Source organism: Hemitrygon akajei, chromosome 9 (genome assembly GCF_048418815.1).
Source record: "Hemitrygon akajei chromosome 9, sHemAka1.3, whole genome shotgun sequence".
Classification (NCBI taxonomy): domain Eukaryota; kingdom Metazoa; phylum Chordata; class Chondrichthyes; order Myliobatiformes; family Dasyatidae; genus Hemitrygon; species Hemitrygon akajei.
Genome location: NC_133132.1, coordinates 95,542,072 through 95,562,813, shown reverse-complemented (window position 1 = coordinate 95,562,813; position 20,742 = coordinate 95,542,072). Strand labels below are relative to the sequence as shown.

Below are 20,742 nucleotides of genomic sequence, written 5' to 3'. Positions count from 1 at the left end.
CTAGGTCAAATTTCCATGTCAATTTTTCCAACGATATTCTTGACATCTTGCCTTTCCAAAGGAACTTCCTCACACATTTATTTAATTCTTGAAAAAACTTCTGCGGTAATTGTATTGGTAGTGTTTGGAATAAATATTGTAATCTAGGGAATATATTCATTTTTACAACATTTACTCTGCCTACTAATGTTATTGGTAATGTAATCCATTTATCAAGATCTTCTTGAATTTTTTTCAATAATGGTAAATAATTTAATTTATATAAATTCTTTATATCATTATCAACTCTTATACCTAAATATTTTATACCATTTATCGGCCATCTAAATTGAGTTATTAGTCGACATTGACTATAATCTCCTTTAGTAAGGAGTAGAATTTCACTTTTATCCCAATTTATTTTGTAGCCTGATATTTTCCCATATTCTTCCAATCTAGAAGATAATTTACACAGCAAATACAATGGGTTTGTTAAATAAAGCAAAACATCGTCAACAAATAAATTAATCTTATATTCCTCCTGGTTAACTCTGAAACCCATAATATCTGGGTCCGTTCTAATTAATTCAGCTAATGGTTCTATCGCCAACACAAATAAAGCAGGTGATAATCGACAACCTTGTCTAGTTGACCTTGTTAACTAAAATGATGTTGAAATCTGACCATTTGTCTCTACTTTAGCTTTGGGATTAGTATTTAAGGTTTTAATCCATTTTATAAAAGATACTCCTAATCCATATTTTTCCAATACCTTAAATAAAAAATCCCATTCCAATCTATCAAATGCTTTTTCTGCATCTAAGGCAACTGCCACACTCATTTCCTCCCTCTTTTGTGCCAAATGAATTATGCTAAGTAACCGAGTTACATTATCTGCCGATTGTCTATTTTTGATAAATCCTGTTTGATCCATATGTATTAATTTTGGTAAGTATTTAGATAATCTATTAGATAAAATTTTTACTATTATTTTATAGTCGGTATTCAACAAAGAAATAGGTCTATATGATGTTGGCTTTAAAAGATCTCTATCTTTTTTTGGCAATACTATTAAAATAGCTGTTGAAAAAGATTCTGGAAGTTTATGCGTTCTTTCCGCTTGGTATATTAACTCCATAAAAGGAGGAATTAGTAAATCTTTAAACTTTTTATAAAATTCGGGCGGAAAACCATCTTCTCCTGGGGATTTATTACTCTGAAGTGATTCTAAAGCTTCTTCGACCTCTTTTAATGTAAAAGGCATATCTAATCCCTTCTGTTCTTCCGAATTCAATTTTGGAAGAGTTATTTGTGATAAAAACCTTTCTATCTTGACATTATCATTTTGTGATTCTGATTGATAAAATTCAGAATAAAAATTCTTAAAAGTTTTATTAATTTCTAAAGGTTTATAAGTAATTTTATTTACACTTGTTCTAATTACATTTATCGTTTTGGAAATCTGGTCTGTTTTTAACTGCCAAGCAAGAATCTTGTGTGATCTTTCATCTAGTTCGTAATATCTCTGTTTAGTTCTCATAATTGCTTTTTCTGTTCGGTATGTCTGAAGTGTATTATATTGTAACTTCTTGTTAACAAGTTGTCTTCGTTTTTCTTCTGTCATATATCTTTGAGATTCTTTTTCTAATTTTGTAATCTCTTTTGCCAATTGATCTATTTCTACCATATATTCCTTCTTAATTTTAGAAGTATAACTTATCTGGCTTTCCATACTATAAATTTATCATCAACTGAATGTAAATTTGTATCTTAAAAAAAACTTAATCTGCTTTTTCATGAAATCACAAAAATCTTAACGTTTTAATAATATTGAATTAAATCGCCATCTGTAAATCGATTCCTCTTTATCCATCATTATCATTGTCAAGGGGGAATGATCTGACACTATTCTTGCTTTATATTCCATATTTTTCACTCTGTCTTGAATATTCGTTGATAATAGGAAAAAATCTATCCTTGAATAAGTTTTATGTCTATTTGAATAAAATGAGTAATTTCTTTCTTTTGGATTAATTCTTCTCCATATATCAATCAAATTTAAATCTTTCATCAATGATAAAGTTAATTTTGCTACTTTTGATTTTGTAACAACCTTTGTTGATCTATCTATAACTGGGTCTAGAAAAAAATTAAAATCTCCACCTATTAATATTTTGTCATGTGCGTCAGCCAAATTCAAAAAGGCCCCTTGTATAGATTTTACATCATTTTCATTTGGTGCATAAATATTCATAAGAGTCCATAGATCTGAAAAAATTTGACAATGTATAATTACGTATCTCCCCACAGAATCAATTAATACATTTTGTATTTTAATTGGTAAAGTTTTATTAACCAAAATTGCTACTCCCCTCGCCTTTGAATTAAATGAAGCTGCAATAACATTTCCAACTCAATCTCTCTTTAATTTCTGATGTTCTATCTCTGTTAAGTGTTTTTCTTGTAAAAAAAGCTATATCTATTTTCATTTTCTTAATGTATGTTAAAATTCTTTTTCTTTTCACCGGTCCATTAAGCCCATTAACATTAAAACTTTAAAAAATTCAGTAAATTAGTCATTATTTTTAACAGGGTTACTCCAGTCTATAGTAATACCTAACTTTTCAACTTTAGTAGTACCTTGGGGAATCTTTTAAAAATTCTCCGTGTTGCTATGTGTCTCCCCCCCGATTGTCCAGGCAAAAATAGATTATAAAGAAAAAAATAACAAAATACCCCCCTACTAATGTTGTGAATAAAAAAACACAACATTACCCCCCTCCATTGTACGGGTCACGGCAATCGCCATGATTACACATGTGAATCCCATAGCAATCGATCCGAAGTTCCCCCCAGCTCCCCCGTAACATAAAAAGTATATATAAGAGAAGAAAAAATAATATCATTACTCTCGATTAATATGTCTCAAATTTTTACCTTTCTCCCCCTGTATCATATAATTAATATATTTAAATATTCTTCTGTCCTTAAACATCCATCAACTCCATTCACTGTCCCTGTCTTCATCTTTAATCCGTTTCACTTTTAAATCTTTGGCTGTGATTAGCGAATATTTGGGAGTTCTTGTGCAAATTCTTCCGCATCCCAATAATCAGTAAAAAATCTTCTTTTTCCGTCATCCAAAAAAATTATCAGGGTTGCCGGGTGGCGCAATATAAATTTATAACCCTTTTCCCATAAAACTTTTTTCACTGGGTTAAATTCCTTCTTTCTCTTCAAAAGGTCATGTCATATCAGGGTAGAAAAGAACTGTTTTCCCTTCTATCATCAATGGCCTGTTTCTCTTTCTGGCACGTTGGGCAGCTGCCTTCAGGATCTTTTCTTTATCTTGATATCTTAAGCATTTTATCAAGATTGATTGTGGGTTTTGATCAACTTGAGGTCTTGATCTTATGGCTCTGTGAGCCCTTTCAATTTCAATTAACTGGGTTCCTTCTTCCATTTCCAAAATTTCCGGAATCCATTTTTGAAAAAAAATTATTGGATCCTCCCCCTCTATACCTTCAAGTCCAACAATCTTAATATTATTTCGTCTGCTAAAATTTTCAAGTACATCCACTTTTTCCAACAACCGTTTTCTTTCTGATGTCCAGGCAGAAATATTATCTTCCATTTTATTCACTCTATCAACGGTGTCTCCCATTGTTTCTTCCAAGTTTTAAATTTTCTTGTCCATTTTGTCCTGTCTTTTCATCATTTTATCAAACATAATCTTCATATTTTTAATATAGTTTTTTATTACTTTTAATGCTTTTAATTCATGCATTATTTGCACCAAAGATCTTTTTATGTCTCCAATATCACCTCCAACCTCTTCCTGTTGCTCTTCTTTATTTGTCTCTTCACCTTCATCTGATTTATCCAGAGAATCTGATTCCACCTCATATTCACTTTCAGTTCCAATCATAGCTGGGATTTGTAGTTTGGGTTGCTCGTGTTTGCACATGCCCCTTTCTTCACGCATGCACAATTCCTGTTGCTCTTTTTTTTGTGGAGACGGTTGATGTTGCTGCAGTTTCCTGTTCTGTATCGCCGGAGGTAAAATGTACTTGAGCCTGAGGCTCTTTCATGGCGGCCGGCCTTGATTCTTTTCCAACTTGTGTTGTCTTCAAAGTAGTAGTTTTCTTCTGCTTCTGTTTAGGAGACATATCTTAAGACAGAGGTGTCGAACTCAATTGCACATGGGGCCAAAACTCAAAGCACACTTTAGGTCGCGGGCCGAACAGGATAAACATTTATTGAACACACTAAAACTAAACATTTTTTGAACATAAATATGAATAAAAACAGACAGAAATATTATTCCAGAAAAAATAAACTAAAACTTTAAATAACTTAAATATTTTGCTCTCCATAAAAATATCTCCTGTCAGTATTATACAAGTTAGAAATATGAGCATGCTGCAAAAAAACCCTGAAAATATAAATAAAATTTGTGCTTTTCAGCAAAAGTTAAAACAACAACAAATCAAAACACTCAGTTTTCTTTGCTCTTATGCCGTTTTGTCAGAGCTGGATGCTTGGCATCTTTTCTTGGCAATAAGTTCGTTTAGGTTTGGTGTAAGGTTCTGTGTTGTGGAGATTCTCAGGATGGACTGCAGGTGTTCATCAGTGAGGCGACTCCTGTGTGATGTTTTGTTAATCTTCATCACTGAGAAAAGCTTCTCACACAGATATGTGCTACCAAACATGCACAAGGTTCGAGCCGCATGTAGACGGAGCTGAGGCATTGCTTCAGGAATGGAGCGAATAAACTATGGACCCTGCAGTGTCGTACTTTGCTTTTAGTGTCCCATTACACTGCAGCTCTATCAGCTCCATCGGAATCTGTACAGGTGCAGTTTCCACGTCGACGGCAAATGGGTTGCGAAGCAGCTCGAAATTAATTTTTTGTGCTTCAAAGTCACCAAAGCGCCGTGTGAACTCAGTGCGAAGAATAGCGTTGTATACAGCAACAGACGCTTGACGCGGGAATGTTCCCGGGTAGCCTATCGGCAGCTGTTGCGCTGCATTATGGGATCTGTAGTTTGTGTGTTATCAGCGCTTCATATCGCCGGGCCATTAATAATTAAAATAATAGATCTATCTAAAATGATCTCGCGGGCTGGATATAATTGTACGCCGGGCCGGATATGGCCCGCGGGCCTTGTGTTTGACTCATATGTCTTAAGACAATCCTGAGTAGTTTATAAGTAATTTAAAAAAAAATATTTACTAACTTTTCTTCACTTAAACATTATTTTACTGGTTTTTTACGGGAGAGCTGGATTTCCACGTCTCGATCCTACGTCATCACGTGACGTCCCCCCTATTCATGTATGGTTGAATGAAAATTAAACTTAAGCTTCAACTTGAAGCTTGTAGCATCTTCATTATCCACTGTAGCTGACCTGTGGTGGATTGCCAAGCAGCAGTTGGGCTTTTGGAGGAAGGTGCCGTGACAGTGCCATTTAGGTTGGAAGCTGTGAAAGGGCAGAAATCCATAAAAGATGTATCAAACATACTGCAGATACTGGAATTAAACCAGAATATGCTGGAAACACCCAGCAGTGGAAAGAGAAATTGAATGAACATTTTGGGGTGAAGGTAACCTGAGATGTTCTAATGTTCAGATCTATTAACTTTTTCTTTTAACAAGATTGCCTGACCTGAATGTTTTTGGTACTTTCTGTTTATATTTGAGTTTTTTGAGGGTTGTAGAGCAAGAGGATACCAAAAGAACAAAAAGGCTATGGAGATCTTTGAAAACAAGGGTGAAAGTTTTAAATCACAGCCAAGAGAAAATCTGCAGATACTGGAAATTTGAGCAGCACACACAAAATGCTGGAGGAACTCAGCATTTTGTGTGTGTTGCTTGTGGAAGTTTCAAAATTAGTACAATTTAGCACATAGGTTGAGGAATCAACTTGTTCAGGCAGAAACTGAAAATATGCTGCTCTTTTGGTCATATGGATGTTGACCAGGGAGGTGTAGTGGTGTTACTAGGTTGAACGAGGAGGTGTTGTGCTGTTACTGGTGCTTCCTGGTACTGAATGTTCATGTGGAGTTTGCAAATTCCTTCTTTAAAACCATGATTTCCCCTGGGTGCTCCCTTTTCCGCCCACATAAGAAATGGGAGCAGGAGTAGGCTATATGGCCCATTGAACCAGTTCTGCCATTCAATAAGATCATGGCTGATCTGGTGGTGGACTCGGCTCCACCTAACTGCTTTTTTCTCCATAACACTGAATTCCCCTGCTATTTACAAACCTATTTAACTGTGTATTAAACCTATTTAATGAGTTGGTCTCTGCTGCTCCCCTGGGTAGAGAATTTTGTAGATTCCCTACTCTCCGGGGAAAAGCAGTTTCTCCTCCTTTCTGCATTAAATCTATTTTCCTGAACCGTGAGGCCATGTGCCCTTGTTCTAGTCTGAGTTACCTGTGGAAACAACTTTCTGCCTCTATCTTATCCTTTTCATAATTTCTATAAGATCTCCTCTTATTCTAACACATATAGTCTAAGTTGACTTGATCTCTCCTTATAGACTAACCCCCTTATATTTTGAATCAACCTTCTGCATTGCCCCCAATGCCAGTCTATCTCAAGAAAGGAGACCACAACTACATGCAAGGATGTGTGGGTTAAATGGCCACTTTAAATTGCCCTGGGTATGTAGGTGAGTTGTAGACTCTGGGAGAAGTTAATGGGAATGTATAGAGAATAAATTGGGATTCGTATAGGTTTGGCCTGAAAGGCTGCTGATGGTTTGCACAAACCTGGTGACTGGAAGCCGAGCTTCCATCTGGTGTGACTCTATGTTACTAGTATCACATAAACTGTTAAGCAAGTGATCTTGTCTGATAATGAGGTATGAAATCTAACTGAGCTATCACAGGAAGTCGCTTCAATGAACAAAGTTCAGATGCTAAACATAAGAGATTATGCAGATGCTGGAAATCCAGAGTACCAAAATGCTGGAGGAGCTCAGCAGGTCAGACAGGATTGATGGAAGGGCATAAAGATTTGATATTTTTGGCCGAGACCCTTCATCAGGGCTCACAAAAGCTTCCCTTTTCCAAAGATCTCCCATGGAATTGTATTTTTCCTCATCTCATCTCAACAGCTCAGAACTTTAGAATTGTTTTGCAGTCCTTCAATATGATGACCTGCTGTGCTTACGAACATCTGAGCATTGCTTCCCAGTTTAATACTTCCCAGAATCTCCGGATTTGTACTTAATGAAGGGAGTGTCCCTGTTTGTCATGTGTGATTGATTGACATGTGATTGTGTACTCACTCTTAATTCTTTCTCTCCACTTCCCCTTATCTTCAGGGAGGACTTGAGGCGATGGTTTATTCAACAGGAGTTGGACTTGTTCCGTTTTCGGTTTGGTGAGCTCTATGACAAGCAGCAAGACTTTCTTAAAATAAATTCTTTGCAGTACGATGCTGTGAGTAGTATTTCTGCCTCACTTGGGTGCATGCCGTCTCTCAATTAAGCTGTGTTGTATTTCTGTTCCTTGTAAAAGGAAGCACCAGTATCACAGTGTGTGCTTTATTTAAGCCATGCAGCTTCTATAATTCCATTACTTTTCCTCATCTGTTATTTCATCTTTTTTCATGGAGGGATGACCATTTTTTAGATGTGTTCTGCTGGTTTTTGCAACAGCAGCAGTGCCTCTAGAGCAATTTAATTCCAACCAGTTTAAATAAAATATTCTGATCTTACCAGATTCTTGCTGTGGGAAGTTCAGAGTCAGAATCTGGTTTATTATCATTGACATATGTTGTGAAATTTGTTGTTTTGCAGCAGTAGTACAGTGAGATATCTTAAAAAAATAGACAAATTGCATAAAATAAGTAGTGCAAAAAAAAGAGCAAAATAGTGAGCTAGTGTTCATGGGTTGATGAACAGTTCAGAAATCTGATGGTGGAGGGGAAGAAGCTGTTCCTAAAATGTTTAGTGTGTGTCTTCAGGCTTCTGTCCACCCTCCCTGAAAGTGATGAAAAGAAGGTATGTCCTGGGAGGTTGGGGTCATTAATGATGGACGTTGCGTTATAAGGCACCTCATTTTGACTATGTTCTTTACGGTGGGGAGGCCAGTGCCCATGACAGAGTTTACAACCCTCTGCAGCTGTTTCTGATCCTTTGCATTTGTCCCTCCATACCAGATGGCGATGTAGCCAGTTAAAGTACTCTCCATGGTACATCTGTAGTGGTATCTTTTTCTTTCTGTACCGTATCTGTTCATCCTTCTGGCACTGAAATAGGACATATCTGACTTGGGCTGGAAATGGAGGTTGCCATTATAGGATGCTTTGGCCCAAAAAGAAAGTTTTTAAAAATTGACTTATTAATCTCTTTGTAACAATAAAACCACTTTCTCAAATAAAGTATTCTGACAGTTTGGATTTGGAGCAAGACTCGCTAACTGTTAAAATGGAGATGTGAGATAATGAAGCTGTTGTATAAAAAAAAATTAGATGACTAATTAGTGTTCTTCCCTAGAGTAGTAGGTTTGTAAAGCAAATACATTTCTTGGCTATATCACAGCACTGAACACGAAATATAAATTGGTACATGGGGGAAATTACACAATAGGTTTGCAAGCATGGTATCAAAATTAAGGTTAGAATTGCTCAGAAAAGTACATTTGGCTAGAGATCTCTGGAGAAGGGAAGATTTTGAACTTGGTTCTTTCATGGTGTCTTTATGTGATAGGCTGATTGCTGTAAGTACAGTATAAAGGAGTATTCCAGATAAACTGCTTTAGATAGACATCATTAGAATGTGGAATTCACAAGAACTAGGAACAGTAGAGGGAGATAGAATAATACATTCACAGAGAAGCTACAATATTGTAGCTAGGGTGTCTAAAACCTTTGCTTGGGACTATGTTGGTTACAATAGGAAGGTAGTTGGAAAACACAAGTAACAATACCTAGCTTTATATTATTTAGTAACTGGAAAGATATCATATACCATAGCTATATATGTATGTGCCTAAAACTTTCGCACAGTACGGTACATGAAGGGGGATATATGAGTTGATAGAATGAGAGAAGCAGAGCTGGAAGAAGGGTGTTACGGAGTGGCCACATGAGACTGCAGATGCTGGAATCTGTAGCAAACCTAGTGGAAGAACTCAGCAGGTCAGTCAGCATCTATGGAGAGAAACGGACAGTCAAAGTTTTGGTTGGCCTAAAATGTTGACTGTCCATTTCTGTTCATAGATGCTGGCTGACCTTCCCGAGTCCCTCCAGTGTTTTGTGTATTGCACTGATACAGCACAATTTCTCCCCTTCCCTCCGCTCTTTCCATTCCTCATTCTGGTTATGCTTTTTCTTTTCCTCACCTGCCTATAACCTTCCTCTGCTTCCTTCCTGCCCCCCCCCCCCACTTTCCTCCAAGGTCCATTGTTCTCTCCTATTAGATTCCTTTATCTTTCACCTTTTATCTCTCCCACCTATCTCCTGCTAGCTTCTTACTTCAACCCTCCCCCCACCCACCCACTTCCCCCCCATCTTCTTTCACCTATCACTTGCCAGCTTGTACATCTTCCCCTCTCCACACTTTCTTATTCTGACTTCTGCCTCCTTCCTTTCCAGTTCTGATAAAGGGTTTTGGCTGGAAATGTCAGCTATGTATTCCCCTCCATTGATGCTGCCTGACTTGCTGAGTTCCTCCAGCAATTTGTGAGTGTAGCTGAAGTTTTAGAACCTTATAATGTCAGCCAAATGATTTGTTTCTATACATTTTCCAATCATTCTGCATCTGACAGTGTAAGTTAGGTTCCTTCCTCATGAAAGTTGTGAATACTAATTCTGAGTATTGATTTTTTTGACTGGACCAGGGGAATACCCATAACTGCCCAAGAACATAGCATGCATTGGAGTATAATTTGATTTTTAAAATTAGCTTATTTTGAAGAGCCCAGTTGTGGAGTTTATTTCTGTAAATTAAACAAGAGATTTGTTAAATGTGGCTTTCAGGAGCCAAGTGTTAGTCAAACCATTCAACTCTTCTTGTCCAGCACTGATCTACATATGGAATAATTTTGAGGCCAGATGTAATTTGAACTCTAACTTTTTGGCCAGAATTAATTTGTTTTAATTTAGAGGTGTTCTTTTCTGGATAGCATGACATTTAAAGAATGGGCATTAAAACAGTCTGGTCCTCACTATCAACTGGAGTGGATATTAAAAACTAAGATTTCATTGGTTCACATGAGAACAAGGACCAAAACATCGACTGTTTACTCTGTTCCATGAACGCTGCCTGATCTGCTGAGTCCCTCCAGTGTTCTGCGTATGTTGCTTTTTCAAAAACTGCTGCTTTTTCATTTTGAGCATGTCAGTTTTATTCAGAGGTTACACTAAAGTTATTGCATTGGCCATAATCAGAGTTGATATCCTAATGCAGATTTACATATTTGTGCATCTGTATTGCGGGGGGTCGGGCCAGCATTGTTGCGGCGTTGCGGGTGGCTGTGTGGAGAGTCGGACCGGCCACATGGAGGGTCACATTCACTTGTAGAATCAACTGGTAAGACGAATGGGTTTTCAAACACTGAATTGTAGCTTCAATGAACTAGCTAGTGAAGAGCAGTGTTTTGTCTTTTGTTATGTGTTTTGTACTTAATACATCACTTAATGGAGGATTTATAAGATTACAGTTAGTACATTTCTGAACTATTGTAAGCTGGTCCTCCCCAGCTTGTAATTGCCTGACTGTGTATTGCCTGCCTAATGATCAAGTGTGTGGGAGAATGTCAGGATGGATTTGTGTATTATGTGTGTACCACTGTTTCCGTCGGCTGCGCAAGTCTAGGAAGGGCATCCTCAGGTCCCGCCAAATGTGGGAGATTGAAGTGCAAACCCCCCAAATCCCCCTGTTTGTGTGGATGCTGAGTGATTTGTTACCCTGTTACAAATCAGTACGATGAAATAACAGACAGTACACTGCATACAATTAAAAGATTTAGCTTTATAATTCTTAATTTGTCTGAAGGGTTAGTTAAGAAAAAGCAATAAAAGAAAAGGGCCCATTCTAACTGAAATAGTCTAATGTGCACAAGTTGGAGCTCACAATTTTCCCTTTGTCAATCCTCCTTTGATCTCCCCGGGCTTCATCGAATCCTGGCCCCACTCCAGGTTGACTCCTCTGAACCCTTCTCTGGGGCGTCTTCTCTCTTTTCCCCCCTCAAAAGCCCCAAGTCGAACCTTGGTGTCCCTCACCAGAGAAACCTCCCCTGAATCCGTTCATCCCCATTGGATGGCACACATTTCTCCTATCTCTTATCTTCAACAGTAACCCAAACAAGCAGCTTACACAGATGAGAAAAGCACAACAGAAATAAAATATGAACTGTGTGAACCAGGGCATTACATGTGTTTATTGTTTGCATGATTTGTTCTTTTATTTTGTACCTTGTATGTTTGATGGTCTTTGTGTGTTTTTTTTAGGTGTTTGTTTTGTTTTGTGGTTATCTGCAAGAAAATGAAACTCAGGGTTGTATATGATTTTCATAGTTGGATAATATACTCTGAACTTTAAATGTTCAGCTCTTTGTAGCAAATGAAGTTATTATTTATTTGAGTTTTAAAAATTTTGAATTACTTTTACTGTTTTTAAACTTCAATTAACATTTTAAAAAGTACACATTGCTGTTCCGCTTATTTGTCATTTTTTCCCCATTAAAGTTATTTGAGTATGATTTGACTATTGAGTTTCTTGCATGACAACGTGACTAATTAAAAAGAATGCCCTTGTCTGCAGTATTTTGGAATGTAAATTTGTGACAAAATTATTTTAAACATGAGATTCTGTGGATGCTGGAATCCAAAATAACACACAATGCTGGAGGAACTCAGCAACTGCATCCAGGATGGCAGTTTTTTCCCCCCACAGCTAACCAATCCATAATCCAGCTGTGAAAGGACCACTTTCCCTCAAGTTTATGTCTCAATGAAATGTAAATTTATTGAGAATTTTGAAATATTTGTATTCTTGCAATTATTTGCCAGTAGTCATTTTAATTTAATTTCATAATTTCACCTCAGCAAGTGCAACATTTGAGAATTTTGAAATATCTTTTGAATTCTTGCTATCATGTACTGGTAAAGTTTTTAGTCTAATTTCATGATTTCAGCTCAGCCAGTACAAAACTTATGTAAACATAAATTGCTCTATTTAATTTCAAGACTTTTCCAAATCATCTGTGTGCCTCATGCTGAGTCAGTTTCTTTCATGGCTTAAAAAAAAAACCCAGCTCTTCAGCCTTGTCATCCTCTGCAGGCCTCTTGTACATCTCAATTTTATTTACGTCACTTTTGATCACTCTACTTCAGTTGCACCACTCTGATATTCTAAAGTGTCTTGCTCAGATTTCTCCAGTTGCAGCAGTTCTCTCACTACCTTACAGATGCACTTTAGAACCTACTTCTGACTAACCTTTTTGGTTGCAAGTTCCAATACTTGCTTCGGCTCGCTATGAACATGCTTTATCACTTTTCTTTGATCTGGCTTAAATTTAAGTGCTTAAAATCTGTAGTAATGTTTGAAATTACTACTTGTAAGGATTGAAACCTTTCATTTTATGCTTCTTCTGTCTTGTGAAATAAACTAGAGCCAGATATTTGTGCTTTGGCAGGCTCCAAGAGATAGTTCTTTTGTCCTAAAACTAATCAGGAACAGCAGCAACAGTCTTTGTGTGTAAATGGTTCTTGGATTGTGGTGCATAATGTTGGATGCATAATTGTTTGCTGTTTGACATTCCTTTTAAAATCAGACAGTTGTATTTCATTTGAGCTGATGGTCCTAAACCCAGAAAAGTTGGTGGGTTTGAAATTGCTTGTCAATACAGTTAATTGGGACACATTGGGTGAGTACATTTTGACCCAATTAAACAGCTGTCCCAATTAGCTTAAGTTTTAACGAAATGCAGTACTGCACAAATGCCTTAAGCACAGGTAAAAAGAATTCTGTAAAGCGAAGATGCTTTCAAAAACTGAAAAATCAAGTTTCTAAATGTCAAAAATTTTACTATGAAGTGAAAAAACAAATTCAGATCAATATTTGGTGTAATCACTTTTTGCCTTTAAAACTGCATCATTTCTCTTTGGTACACTTTTGTGCAGTTATTTAAGAAAATAGTCTGCTAAATTGTTCCAAGCATCTTGGAGAACTTGGCACAGTTCTGCAGACTTTGGCTCTCTTGCTTGTTTCTGTCTCTCCAGGTATTTCCAGATAGCCTTGATGATGATGCTCTGATGATGCTCAGGGCTCTGTGGAGACTATATTGTCTGCTGCAAACACCTTGTTCTTTTTGCTGAAGGTAGTTCTTTATGATCTTAGCTGTGTGCTTGGGGTCATTATCCTGCTGCAGAATGAAGTTGGGACTGATCAGACGCCTTCCTGATGGTATTGTGTGATGGATGAGAATCTGCTTGTACTTCTCAGCATTGAGGATTCTGAGCAAATCACCATTTGCAGAAATGCAGCCCCAAACCTGCAGTGAACTTCAGCCTTGTTTCACTGTTGGCTGCAGACACTCATCCATTAGTGCTTTCTAACTCTTCTACGGACAAACTGTCTTCTGTTTGATTCGCCAGTCTAGAGCACTTGCTGCCATTGTTGAGTTCCCCAGTCCTAGTGTTTTTGTGCTTAGGCGAGTCTCTTGGATTTGTTTCCACTTCGGAGGAATGGCTTTTTGGCAGCAACTCTTCCATGAAGATCATTTCTGACGAGACTTTTCCAGACTGTAGAGGAAGGTACTTGGGTTCCAGTGGTTTCTGTGAGTTCAGAGCTGATAACAATGCTGAACTACTACTGGTTTAGAAGGAACGTCAGTTTGATGTATCTTTTGTCTGCTGAATTCAGTTTCCATGGCCAATCACTGCGCTTCTGCTCTTCACCCTTGCCTGTTTCTTTGTACTTCTTCAGAAAAGCTTGGCCAGCACATCCTGTCTGCTGTGAAACTTCTGCTTGGGAGAAACCTTGCTGATGCAGGCTGACCACCTTGTGTCTTGTTTCTATGCTCAATCTTGACATGGTGTTTATAAAAATGCTGATTTGAAGGTTAAACTGGGCAATATATGTACAAAGTAATCAAGTTTTTATTTGAAAAGTGTTCATTTACTTAATATGTTACTTTAACAAAATACAAAATTTTCTCTCATTTAATTTTTGGAGAATGAATGTTTGGAAATCTAAAATTTGTTCTTTACCGACACGTTAATGCAGAATCAAAAAATAAACATCTAAAACAAAATTTGTATAGAAGTTCGAGGGTGTCTTAAGACTTTTGCACAGTACTGTATTCCAACTGCCCCATCCTCAGCCCTATCACTTCGGTTCCCATCCCCCTGCCAACTTAGTTTAAACCCTCTCCAATAACTCTAGCAAACCTGCCCACAAGGATATTGGTCCACTTTAGATGTAACCTGTCCTTTTTGTACAGGTCATACCTTCCCAGAAGAAATCCTGATGATCCAAAAATCTGAAATTCTGCCCCCTGCCCCACTTCCTCAGCCGCACATTCATCTATACCATCATCCTATTCCTGTCCTGATCAGTGCGTGGCACAAGGAGTAATCCAGAGATTACTACCTTTCAGTCCCACTCTGCTGTGTTTTCCCAATAACTCCCTTTTGCTCCAATTGTTTGTTTTGAAAGTAAACTTTTGTTGCTATTTCTATTCCCGTAAGTTTTCATTTGAAAGTTAAAGGATTAAGATGTGTTAGAAACTTCAATGAGAAAAATTAGTTGTTGCGCTTCTCTTCTGGGCACAGGTTTTCTTCTCGTGAAGCTACTGGATGCTCTTGTGGAGCAGAAATCCAATAATGTTTCAAATATTGATCTTGCACAGGAAATAGAATGAATTATTAAACCACTATTTTCAGGGCAGCATTACTACTTTGCTCCTCTCCTGTTTGTAAAGCTGGTGCTATTGGCTACCATAGATGTTTATCAATGGTTTCCACAAATGAGGACATTGTAAATGGCATTGAGCAAATTTAAAAATGGGAATCAAACAATTGCATCCATATAATCTTTGTAACATAATAGCGTGTCCCATGAGGCTTCGTAGATTAGGTGTTCAATTGAACACTTGCTTTAGGCTGTAATATATCTTTACTCCAAATAAGATTGCGGGTAATTGTGAGGCATTTTACCAACTTGAACAACAGGCCCAACTTATGGTTTGTTTGTTTGTTGGTACTAACTTGTCAATCACTCTGCAGTTTTATTCAATTTTTGTTCAATTAAAGTTAGGTGGTACTTCTAAAGCTGATATTTCAGATTTCAACAGTTCTGAATGAGTATTTTAAAACTGTGTGTTATTAATATACTTTAGGATAAAGCCATTTTCATTAACACAAGACATTCTGCAGATGCTGGAATTCTTGAGCAACACACACACTATGCTAGAAAAACTTAGTATGTCAGGCAGCATCTGTAGTGAGGATAAACAGCAAGACCAGAAAGGGAGGGAGAAGAAGCCAGAATGGTGGGGTGTGGGAAAGGAGTACAAAATGGGAAGTGATCAGTGAAACCAGGTGTGTGTGGAAGTGGGTGGGAGGAAGATAAATGAAGTAAGACTCTGGGGAGGGATAAGACAAAGAGATAAAGGGCTGAAGAAGAAGGAATCTGACAGGAGAGGACAGTGAATCATGGAAGAAAGGGAAGGAGTGGCACCAGAGGGAGATGATGAGCAGGAGAAGGGAAGGGGTAAGAGGGGAACTAGAATAGGGAATGAAAAAAGAGAGAAGGGGAGGGAGAAGTTAGAAAAATCTATGTTTGTACCATCAATTGAATAAAAGCTTTGAGTCTTTGACCTGGGATGTTGTTTCTCCCTCTAGAGATGCTGCCTGACTTGGTGAACGTTTACAGCATTTTCTGTTTTTACTTCAAATTTCCACCCACTGTAGTGTTTCAAAAATGCTTGTCAGGTTAGGTAATATTTGTGGAAAGAGAAACAGCTGACTTGATGATCTCTTAGGGACTTGGCTTACAGGAAACAAATACAGAACAGATGGAAGCAAAGGATTGTGATAAGCTAGAGAGGCAGAAGGGAAGGACTAAGAATGGAAAGATGTATTTGGATGAGTATATGGATGAAAAGAGGTATAGAGGGCTATGGTTCAGGTGTAGTTGAGGGCACTAAGCAGAATAATAATTCAGTATGGACTAGATGGGCTGTTTGTGTTGCAGTGCTTTATGACTCTATGTAATTATTAAACGATGGAAGGCTGATCTGAGCCAAAACAAATCTTGCTGAAGGGATGGTTGAGGTTGTTGATTTGAAATTGGTTATATGTCATGAATGTCTTGAGTTTAAAGTTCGAAATTCCTCTTCCTCATTCTCTAAAGTTTCACTGCAACCTTACCCTACACTATTGTGTCTCCTTGCCCCACCAATTCAAAACATCTGAACTTGTCTAATTCTGGTCATGTGGCCTCCTGAATTTAATTTCTCCATTATTAACAACTATGGTTTTAGCTACTAAAATCCAAAGTTCCAGAATTGTTTCCCAAACCCCTTGCCTCTGTATTTTTAAAATTTCTACCTCTTTCACCAAACTCTTACTGATCTTTCCCAACATCTCCTTAAGTGGTTGGGTATCAGCTTTTTGTTTGATGCTTCTGTGAAGCTGTTATATTTTGCTCTGTTGGAGGCAGCATATACCTGCAAGTTGCCATGTAAATAGTCACAGCATAATCATTGCCATTGTTGCAGTTTGAGAAATTGGAACAGTGGTTCAGAAATGACATTATTGAAGTGGGTGTAAAAGCCAGAGGCCATAAAGTAACATACACTAATGATTTTGCAGACACTACTAATTGATTAGCAATATTAAGCTGTAGGGGAAAGAACATGGTAGGTTTAATTCCAAATGTAAACTGAAGCATTGTGTTGGAGTTGTTGAGTACTACACTATTTTACAATTTATTGCAAACGTGTTAAAAAAAATTGCATTGTTAATAAATGTAACCAAAAATGGCAATATTTGAATCTATTTAAACTGCACAAATTATTCCTTCTAAAGTATTACTTTGAACTTTATGTTAATATTGGATCTTCCAACCAGAATCAGTAAAGAAAGCTTTACCAATACTATCAGTTTTGAGTTTGGCCTTTGGAAGCCTTTTATTCTCAGACAAATGTGGAAATTGCTTTTTTTTTTGCTATGTTTAAGCCTGTAGTTTTTTAAAAACTATGTAATATATCACTATAATGCATATGAATAGTGAACTTTTTATGTAGAGTGGAAAAGCGCAGATGCCAGAAATCTGAAAATTAAAACAAAATGAAATACTGGAGTTACTCAGCATTTCTGGTGGCATTTGTGAAGGGAGAAACAGTGAATATTTCAGGTTGATGCATACCGGATTTAGAGATCATTAGCATGGAACTATGAATCTTCTCATCTCTGTCTCTGCTCTTTTATTCAATAGAGTTCAGGAGAATGAGGGGAGATCTCATTGAAAACTACTGGATATTTGGAGACATACAGTATATTGGATAGAGTGGATGTAGAGAGGATTTTTACTTTAGTAGAAGATCTGAGGGCACAGCCTCAGAATAAAAGGACATTTCTTTAAAACTGAGATGGACCATGATGCATAGTTAAGGCAGTTTCATGTGGTTTTTTTTTGATTAAGCGATATAGCATGGTAACAGGCTATTCTGGCCCAAAGAACCCGCACTGCCCAATTACAGCTTTGTGACCTAGACATGCTCGGCTCAGCTTTGTGGGCCGAAGGGCCTGTATTGTGCAGCAGGTTTTCTATGTTTCTAACCCTTGCGTCTTTGGAATGTGTGAGGAAGCTGGAGAACCCAGAAGAAACTGATAGAATCACAGCAAGAACGTACGTTCTTCTTCCAGACAGTGCTGGCACCTGAGTCCAGGTCACTGGTGTTGCAAAGCGTTACTCTGTTACACAACTGTGCCACCTAGATTCTTGATTGGTAAGGGCATTAAAGGTTAAGGGGAGTGGATGGAAAATGGAGCTGAAAAGATATCAGCAATAATTGGATGGTGGAGCAGACTCCAAAGGCCAAAATGACCTAATTGTGCTCCTATATCTTATGACATAGAATTCTTGTTTGAGAGAAGTTAGTAAGAAATACAGAATCCAAGTGGTAGATGAAGTTAGGAATAGCTCAGCCATGATGACAAGCTAGCATGAGTTGAATGGTTTTAGCCTATTCCAGTATTTCCATGTGTGACATGACAATATTGAGTTGTATATGATTTGGTGTTCACTGTCAAAATGGAAATGTATCATAGGAATGAATTATAAACCTGCAGGGAGGAGCAGTCGAAGGGAATTAATCAGCTTGTTGAACAAAAGCTTGTTGTGATTCTCCAGAACAAGGATGGAGAGGTTACTGATTGGAAATTAAACATCATAAAGCATTTTGAGGTAGATGCTGTGTGGTTATTGACTTGGAACCTGAAAGGAGTGATGACCAACAAATGCAATGAGGAATTTTTTGTGAAATTTAGATATATTTGAAACGACTGGGATATAGTAGAAAAAAATGCTTGCATAGTATCTATAGAGATCAACTCATTGCCATCATGCACTGAGCTGGTAAAACAGTGTGCAGAATGAAGTGTTATTGTACAGAGAAAATGATGTGCAGGACTGTAATGCAGGGTCTTGGCCTGAAATGTCAACTGTTGATGCTGCCTGACTTGCTGAGTTCCAAGATTTCCAACATCTGCAGAATCTCTTGTGTTTAGAGTGATATGTGGTAGAATTGGATAAAGTTGTTATTTATCTTAGATCATCAGTACCAAGATGAACTGGAAGGCTGAATGGCTCAATTTGATATTAAATTCAGACTCCATGCTCAGGCTGTTTGTTCAGTATGTTTAACTTCATAATAACCTGCTATGTTCTAGAAGTAATTTTCTCATCATTGCACAGTTTTTCAATTCTAATTTCATGAATCAAGGCCTTATTGCATTATTTGGGGAAAACAAAATGAAATGTTGTTAGATGGACTGATGGGCTGCATTTTGAATTCGCAACAGCGGATCTGAGTATTTATTTATCATTCGGATCAGTATGTCATTTGAGAAGTAACTGGTGGCTTTCTCAGATAATTGCCTTTTCATTGCCCTGAACAATCTGGGATGTGTTATATGCTCTGTTATTTGTTCGTGCCAAAACAATGTCTCAACCTGTGAAATGATTTTTTTTGTCTCGTTTCAGATTAAAGAAGAGGAAAAAAAGCGCTATGAAGAGGAATTGAAGAACTTTGGACAAAACGGGATAGAATGCCAAATCTTTTACAAGGTGAGGACTATACCAATTGGAGGAACAGATTAAAACTTGAATTGTTTTTTTCTTGTTTAACTTGCTCGTTTTTCTTCCCAGATTTTCTATTAGCTTCACAGAAAAGGAAAACAATATTAACCTCTGGATATAGAAAATTTAAAATTTATAAAGAAATTTCATCTCATTGCTTTCCTTGGCAGAATGATTATCTATTCTAATAGACCACGTCCTTTATGCTTGTTTAGGTGAATGTGCTACTAACACTAACGTGCTTTAAGATCTTTAAACACTGCAAAATTGAAAGAATAACTTTAAAACGTTCAGAACACACACTGAGCATTTAAAAATCTTCATTCATAAGTGGTTTAGTTTTGAATTCTTGTTAATGTTAAATGCATGTAATGTTAACTGCACTGTGGCGGTTAGGAAGTTTCTACAATGGGTAGACAAAACTGCCCAACACATCATTAGTGCCAGCCTAACCACCATCAAAGACATGTATGCAGAAAGGTGCAGGAAAAAGACCAGTAACATCATGAATGATCCCACCCACCTTGTTCATAGACTTTATTGCACTCTGATCAGGGAGGAGGCTACATTGCATCCACTCCAGGACCACCAGACTCAAAAAACACTTTCCCCAAGCAGTAAGGCTGATCAACCCCTCCACACCCCTAACGACCATTACTTTATCATTTCCTGTCAGTCACCTTATGTGCAGACAATTCTGTGCTTAGTGCCACTTTATGGACATGCAGTCAATCTATATAAGCAATTTATTGTATTTTTATTATTATTATTGTGTTCTTAATTTTGTGTGGTTTTTTTAAGTGCTGCATCGGAATCTTCTTTACACTTGCGTACTGGAAATGATACTAACAATCTTGAATGTTCATAATGTTGAACATTGTATACCACAAGATTGGTTTGATGCCATGGTGTGCAAACCAGTGGATTATCATTTTAGCCTCTGCCTGAGGCTAAGTAGGCTGAACGGAAGGGAATTTGCCTGTTAATAGTACCCATCGGTACATCAGTACCCATCAACACCAGTTGTATATGAGGAAATAAAACTAATCAGGCAAAAAAAAAGGGTATCTAGGGCTTTCCTCACATGTATAACAAATAAATTCTTCTTGGGCTTCCAGCTGGGTACAGGTATCAATTTTAACCAATATTTCAAAAACAAACTCTTGCCACCTTCATCAGGGATGTACCTGGGCATATCTAGTCCAGTGGTATTTGTACTCCCATCATCTGTCCCTCCTAATTGGTTAGTCCACATCCAGTTGGGTTTCTGCTGTCCCACCTTATTTATGATCGAAATCCAGTTCTTACAGAGAGTGAGACCTTCGACTGTGTTAAAATTCAATGTCTTCCTTCACCATGCACTCCCAAAAGCCATTGGCGTGACACAGCAGTTTTGTGCAGTCCAACTGAATCCTATGGCCATTGTGAATGCA

The 20,742-nt window shown here is 37.5% G+C and overlaps 1 protein-coding gene across 2 annotated transcripts in view; it reads left to right on the top strand.

The window, feature by feature from the left end:
- The window catches only part of prim2 (DNA primase subunit 2), a 252,834-nt gene that overhangs the window by 16,408 nt on the left and 215,684 nt on the right, over nt 1-20,742 (top strand). For both annotated transcript variants that reach the window (XM_073056525.1, XM_073056526.1), the window contains exons 4-5: nt 7,316-7,433; nt 19,214-19,297. In XM_073056525.1, coding sequence (XP_072912626.1) covers nt 7,316-7,433; nt 19,214-19,297 — 202 coding nt within the window. The remainder of the gene's footprint in view (nt 1-7,315; nt 7,434-19,213; nt 19,298-20,742) is intronic.